The 7,910-nt window shown below is 43.5% G+C and overlaps 1 protein-coding gene across 1 annotated transcript; it reads left to right on the top strand.

Moving 5' to 3' along the window:
* Nucleotides 1-7,062: 7,062 nt before the first annotated feature.
* Nucleotides 7,063-7,569, top strand: LOC138883511 (uncharacterized). The gene has a single exon (XM_070164202.1). The coding sequence runs from the start codon at nt 7,063-7,065 to the stop codon at nt 7,567-7,569; it is 507 nt and encodes a 168-aa protein (XP_070020303.1).
* Nucleotides 7,570-7,910: the final 341 nt, after the last annotated feature.

Here is a 7,910-nt window from a genome sequence, read left to right on the forward strand (position 1 = left end):
GCAGTTTCCTTGGCTTGGCCGGTTACTACTGTTGTTTTGTGGAGGGGTTTTCATCAATTGCAGCCCCTATGACCAGGTTGACCCAGAAGGGTGCTCCGTTCTAGTGGACGGAGGAGTGTGAGGCGAGCTTTCAGAAGCTCAATACAGCTTTAACTACAGCCCCAATGTTGATACTACCTACAGGTTCGGGGTCTTATATAGTCTATTGTGATGCCTCGAGGATTGGCCTCAGAGCGGTATTGATGCAGGACGGTAGGGTGATTGTCTACGCATCCGATAGTTGAAGGTACATGAGAAGAATTATCCGGTCCATGACCTTGAGTTAGCTGCCATTGTTCACACCCTGAAGATCTGGTGTCATTATTTGTATGGTGTTCCCTATGAGATTTATACTGACCATTAGAGTTTGTAGCACCTGTTTAAGCAAAAGGATCTAAATTTGCGCCAGAGGAAGTAGTTAAAGTTGCTGAAGGACTATGATATCACTATTCTGTGTCACCCAAGCAAGGCCAATGTGGTGGCTGATGCCTTGAGTCGTGGGGTAGAGAGTTTGGAGAGTTTGGCTTATTAACCTGCATCGGAGAGGCCTATGGCGATGGATGTTCAGGCCCTAGCCAGCCAGCTTGGATCTTTCGGAGCCCGGTCGGGTTCTAGCTTTCGTGGTTTCTCGGTCTTCCGTATTTGATCGTATCAGAGAGCGTCAGTATGATGACCCTCATTTGCTTGTCTTCAAGGATAAGGTTCAGCACGGTGATACCATATATGTGACTATTGGTGAGGACGGTGTATTGAGGATGCAGGGTCGGAATTGTGTACCCAATGTTGATGGGCTTCGGGAGTTGATTCTGGAGGAGGCCCATAGCTTGCAGTATTCCATTCATCTGATTGTCGTGAAGATGTATCAGGATTTGATGCAGCACTACTAATGAAGGCGGATGAAGAAAGATATAGTTGGATTTGTAGCTCGGTGTCTTAACTGTCAGCAAGTGAAGTATGAGCACCAGAGACCGGGTGGGTTGCTTCAGCAGATAGAGATTCCAGAGTGGAAGTGGGAGCGGAACACCATGGACTTTGTAGTTGGGCTCCCACGGATTTTGAGAAAGTTCGATGCTATTTGGGTGATTGTGGATCGGCTGACCAAGTCCGCTCACTTTATTCCTGTGTGTACTACTTATTCTTCGGAGCGGTTGGCGGAGATCTATATCTGGGAGATTGTTCGTCTGCATGGTATTCCAGTTTCCATCATTTCAAATAGAGGTACTCAGTTGACATCGCGATTCTGGAGAGCCGTTCAGCATGAGTTGGGTACTTGGGTGGAGTTGAGTACAACATTTCACCCTCAGACGGACGGGCAGTCCGAGCGTACTATTCAGATTTTTGAGGATATGCTTTGTGCGTGTGTGATTGAGTTTGGAGGGTCTTGGGATTAGTTCTTTCCATTGGCAGAGTTTGCCTACAACAACAGTTATCAGTCCAACATTCAGATGGCACCATACGAGGCTTTATATGGTAGGCGGTGTAGATCCTCGGTGGGTTGGTTTGAGCCGGGTGAGGCCAAATTATTGGGCACAGACTTAGTTTATGATGCTTTGGAGAAGGTTAAGGTGATTCAGGATAGACTCCGTATAGCCCGGTCTAGACAGAAGAGCTACGCGGACCGAAAGGTTCGTGATGTTTCCTATATGGTCGGAGAGCGGGTTCTGCTTCGAGTTTCACCTATGAAGGGTGTCATGAGATTTGGGAAGAAGGGGAAGTTGAGTTCGAGGTTTATTGGCCCTTTTGAGATATTGAGGCGTGTTGGGGAGGTTGCTTATGAGCTTGCCTTACCTCCCAACTTGGCGGAGTTCATCCGGTATTTCATGTTTCGATGCTCCGAAGGTATCACGCTGATCCTTCGCACGTGTTGGATTTCAGCTCAGTCCAGTTGGACAAGGATCTATCCTACGTTGAGGAGCCAGTGGCAATATTGGACAGGCAGGTTAGAAAGCTAAGGTCAAAGAACATTGCATCTGTCAAGGTTCAGTGGCGGGGTCATCCGGTCGAGGAGGCGACCTGGGAGACCGAGCAGGATATGCATAGCCGTTATCCTCATCTTTTCAATACTTCAGGTATGTCTCTATGCTCGTTCGAGGATGAACGAATGTTTAAGTGTAGGAAGAAGTGATGATCAGGCCGGTTGTCTTAAGGATTTTTCCCCTGATCCCCTATTAACTACTTTTCCCGTGTTTATCTCTGCTATTTTGATTTCCCGGGATGTTCGGTTTTGAGTTTCGGAGAGTTTTGGGACACTTAGTCCCTATATGAGAGCTTAAGTGTTGGAAAGTTGACCGTAGTTGGAACAGTGTGAAGACGGCCTCGGAATAGAATTTCGATGGCTCAGTTAGCTCCGTTGGGTGATTTCGGGCTTAGGGGCATGTTCAGATTGTGTTTTGGAGGTCCGTAGATAATTTAGGCTTGAAATGCCGAAAGTCGAATTTTGAAGTTTCCGGTTCGATAGTGAGATTTTGATCTGAGGGTCGAAATGGAATTCCGAAAGTTGGAGCAGCTCTGTAGTGTTGAATGTTTAGGCTTGAATCCGTGGTTGATTCGTCGTTTCGATGTTGTTTTAGGTGTTTTAAGGATTGGTATAAGTTTGGACAGTGGTATTAGACTTGTTGGTGCCTTTGGTTGAGGTCCCGAGGGCATCGGGATGATTTCGGATGGTTGACGGAAGGATTTTGGAGTTTGAAATTGTAGCTTCAGCTGCTGATTTTCTGTCATAACCGCACCTGCGTGTGTGGGACTGTAGGTGCGGTGCCGCAGAAGTGGCTATGTGGCCGCAGAAGCGCGATTAGCCCAGAGCTCCAGGATCCGTAGGTACGGCTGGGTTTTCGCAAATGCGGTGCCGCAGATTCGGCCAAGCGACCGTAGATGCGGACCCAGCCCGTTAATTGACTTTTCGCACTTGCAATGCATTCTTCCGCAGGCCTTGACCGCAGATGCAGTAATCGCTGGGCAGAAACATATAAATACTTGCCTTCGCGAAATTTAGCCATTTTTCACCTCTTTTCAAACGGGAAGAAGCTTGGGGAGCATTTTTCAAGAGGGATTTTCAGAGGAGTTCATTGGGGTAAGGCCTTTGGTCCCTAAACTCGTTATTGGAATAATTTTTATCAATTTAAGCATGAAAAATTAAGGAAAATCAGTGGTAAATTGGGGGTTAGGGCTTGACTAATTAGAGACCTTTGAGTAATGATTTGAGGGACCCTTTGAAGTCCGATTTTGGTACTTTTGGTATGACTGAACTCGTGAGAGTTTGAGGATTCTGGAAATGTAAATTTTACCTGATTCCGAGATGTGGGCCCGAGGGGCATTTTGGTCATTTTACCTAATTTCGCGTATTAGCTTAGAATTTCTTTGTAGAATCAGTTACTTGAAGTGTTATTTATATTATGAAATTGAATTGAATAGATTTGGGCCATTTGGAGTCGAGTACTGGTGGCAAGAGCGTGGTTTCAGATTGATTTGAGCTGGTTCGAGGTAAGTGGTTTGCCTAACCTTGTGTGGGGGACCTTCCCCTTAGGATTTGGTATATTGATAATTGAAATGCCCTGTACGTGAGATGACGAGTGCGTGCTTGAGCTAATTGTTGAAAAATAGTTTTTCTTTAAGTAATTTCAATTGTGTTCCTTTTTCCTATTTGATTATACTTGCAATTTAAACCTGCTGTTAGCTTAGAAAAAGCATATCTAATTGACTTAGTTGTTTATTTGCTTAAACTGCCTTAATTGAATTATGTGAAGCATGTAAATTAGAATTACCTGTTTTACTTGGTACGAAATTGAGCTTAATTGAGTATTCTTGTGTTGTTGCTATGTGTTTTACATTGGGACTATGAGACGGCATCCCGGGAGATCCCCCATACGTATTTATGATTTGAACTAAGGTGCGGGATACCAAGAGATCCCTGGCACGTATATTGAGGGTACCCCAAAAGATCCTCTAGATACCAAGAGGTCCCTAGCATATATTGAGGATACCACGAGATCCATGGGATACCAAGAGATCCCTTGTATACATTGAGGATACCAAGAGATCCTCGGGATACCAAGAGATCCCCGGCATATATATTGAGGATACTGAGAGATCCCCGGTTATCATCCTTGTTATGAGTTGTATTTCCTTGTGATTGTCTCTATCTCTATTTCAGTTATTGTATTCCTTATTAACCTGTATTAAATTCTTACTGTAGACTCTCAATTGTACTGCTTATCTTATTCTGTCATCTCTGTATTTATTTAATCTCAGTAGGGCCCTAACCTTCCTCGTCACTACCCGACCGAAGTTAGGCTTGGCACTTACTGAGTACCATTGTGGTGTATTCATGCCCTTTCAACACATGTTTTTCATGTGAAGATCCAGGTACTTCGACTTAGTCCTATCACCCTTGAGGCGAGGCGACTGCTCCAGAGACTTCGAGGTACATCTGCCGCGTCCGTAGACCGAGGAGTCCCTTTCCATTCTATCTTTGTAGTGATAGCCTTTTTATCTTTTCTGTTGATGTAGACATTTCGGAGTTCGAGCATTTTTATTATATTCGTAGCTTGTGATTCATGGGTTTTCGGGTTTTGGGAAAACTGTATTAGTTTATGAGAGTTGGTACTGCCTATGTCGAGTGACACTTTCAAATGTTGTTTTATTACACTATTTCTATTTTAAATTGTTTTCTTTTCTTCCGCAAATTTGGTTTATCTTCCGCATTTTTGGCTTACCTAGTCGTAGAGACTAGGTGCCATCACGAAGTTTCACGGAGGGCGAACCAGGGTCGTGACAATTAAACACAAGTAAAACTTGATAAGAAAGTGATGATACAAACCATTGATTAATAGTAAATAAACGTAGATGCATTTTATAGTTTTATTAAATATTATATCTTGTGAGAGGATCACAAATATTTTTAGATATTTTTAAAGAAAGTTCTATATTGTATAGGGTAAAATATGATATGACACGTGGTCATCTAAAGGAAGGACATGTGGAATCCAAGACGGGGATGGCTAAAGACCGAACACAACTATTCTGCTTGTCATCGGAATGGATAATGTTCATAGGGAATATTCTGCAGCATTAAGTGCGGCAGCCCGTTACAGGGAATTTTGCATTTATGTCCACCGTACATCTTCTTCAATAGCCCTCATAATTGACATTAAAGGAGGGCACGATCTTAGGACCTCATTCCCTAGACATAGCTATAAATAGTAAGCTCAGTTATCATTGTAGAGGACACGAATTCTCTAGCTAACTTATACTACATTCTATACAAAGCTTAATACAATTTTACTTTCTCGGTTTTTTATCTCGTCATTGTTGTGCCCAAAAACTTGTTCCCCGAACTGTCATCCTTGCTGTTTCATCTACATTTTAAGGCTAAGTATTATATAATTCTTCAATTATCTTATTATTTTAGGATCAAATTAGTTCACTTATCTAGAAACCACGTATAAATTCAACTGTACCATTTTACGGGTAAATAGTTTGGTGTCCACCGTGGGGCCTAGACAATCATGCAATTAGATTGATCCTTGCCTTTTTTACTAACGTGTTTTGATTTTTGTCTTAAAAAAATGGCAGATAACACTGTTTTACACGCACGACCCTGAGACTTGAGGGGATCAGCCTCATTTTGAGGACTTAATGAGTGGCACCCACAATGAGGGGAATCACGCCACACCAGTACATGACAGGCAGTATCCTCGACAGGTTCGGGAGACAACTCCCGATGATGCTGATGAGGAGCATGTCGTTGATGCGGTAAGGTTTTTGCAAGAGCAACATATGATCATCCTAGGCCATCTCACACAACAAGATAAGGTTATGACGGAGTTGAAGCAGGCGTTGTCGAAGGCTTCGAATAATGCAAACAGACCAGATCCAATTCCTTCCGGTGTTCCCGCAAACCAAACAACGCAGAGAGTCGACAACAACACTCCTAGGGGTGAAGTTGGCTCCGATGGGGCTGAAGGGAGCGGATCTGGTCTCAATAACGAGAATGATCCTTTCAAGAATGAACTTTATGGTTCATGAGGGAAGTAAACGCCTGTATGGATCAAATCCCGGGCGCGTTGCAGTACTAAAGGGCCCGTATTCAAATAAGTATACTCAATTGCCGTATAAGCCGAGTACAGCGTCAGAATTAATCCCGAAGCAGTTCAACATGCCTGAAGTGCCTAAATATGATGTTACTTTAGATCCTCGGGAGCATATTACCACCTACACAACGGCGGTAAAAGGCTCGGGGACTCCTTCATCAAGGCTCATGCCGGGGCCAAAAAAGTGCAAGCCCGAAATGCCGATATATTCAGGATTGCACAAAGAGAGCCAGAGTTACTGCAAGAATTCGTTACCCGATTCCAGAAGGAAAGAATGTTGCTCCCGACTGTCCCGGATGAATGGGCAGCTAAAGCTTTCACCAAGGGATTGAACCCGAGAAGTTCAGACGCTTCCCAAAAGCTGAAAGAAAGCCTACTTGAGTTTCAAGTAACGACTTGGGCGGATGTCCACAACCGGTACGAGTCAAAAATAAGGATCGAAGATGATCATGTTGGCTTTTCATCGACCAAAGGACGGGATAAGAATAGAGAAAAGTCAAAAGATAATTATGACCCGAACATACGGACATCGAGGGGTCGGTTATTTCCCTACGAATGGATCGAAGGCCGCGACAAAGGCTTCCGGACAGCAAACAAGTTCACCATTGACAGAGGGACTGATCGTGGTCGTAACAGTAGATCACTTCAGGATAAAGAAACGCCAGGGTTAGGGGATCCTTCTTACCCCAAGTTATCGGAATACAACTTCAACATCAGAATAGTGGAGTTGGTTCCAGCCATGAGATACATCAGAGAGGCACAAACGCCACCGAATAGGGACAGCCGACACCTCCAAGAAGAAGTAGCAACACTATTGAAGAATAGTCACCTCAGAGAATTCTTAAGTGACCGAGCTAAGAACAATTATGGTCGTAATAGAGACAACGTGAAAACCTCGAAAGCATAAGAAGAACCCCCACACCAAATGATCAATATGATCTTCGGAGGGAATGAGATTAACGGAGTCACCTTTTCGGCAACAAAGAAGATGAAAGTATCGATAACTCCTAGTAAAAGGCTCTGGGAAGATGATATCACTTTCATAGAGGAGGTCGCAGATGGATTGCTGCTTCCACAAAATGATGCACTAGTAGTTTCTTTAAATATGTTAGATTTTAAGATTAGATGTGTTCTAGTAGATCTTAGAAGTTCGGTTAATATCATACAATGGATAGTATTGGAGCAAGCCAAACTCACCGGAAGTATTATTACGGCCACAAACCTCCTCGTTGGATTCAACCTCACGAGCGTGATGACCTGGGGAGATATTTTGCCTCTCATGAATACTGAAGGAGTAAGGAAACTAACTCTCTTCGAAGTAGTAAATGGTGATATGGGATACAATATCATCTTGGGGAGGCCATGGTTACACGAGATAAAAGCTATGCCCTCAACATATTACCAGTTGTTGAAGTTGCCAACACCTGAAGGAATCAAGTAGATAAGGGGCGATGAACGGACAATAAGAGAGATGAATGCAATTTCGGTCTATAGTAGCAAAGGAAAGAAACAAGTGGCATATAAATTACAGGAATCGACACCTACCCCCGAACCAGAGGAAGTTAGTCCGAGGAAGAAGAGTCGGAACAGTATTAGGTGCCAAGATATTTCCAAGTTCCAGAAGAGACAGATGCAATGAAGTCCACGACAAAAGAACTGGAGCAAATTGCATTATTCTAGGAATTCCTAGAAAGGAAATTCCACTTGGGCACCGGACTGCACCTGAAACTCAGGTATGATTTTATTGAATTTATTAAATTTAATGCTGATTATTTTGCTTGG

This window comes from Nicotiana sylvestris, chromosome 12, assembly GCF_000393655.2.
Source record: "Nicotiana sylvestris chromosome 12, ASM39365v2, whole genome shotgun sequence".
Lineage (NCBI taxonomy): Eukaryota > Viridiplantae > Streptophyta > Magnoliopsida > Solanales > Solanaceae > Nicotiana > Nicotiana sylvestris.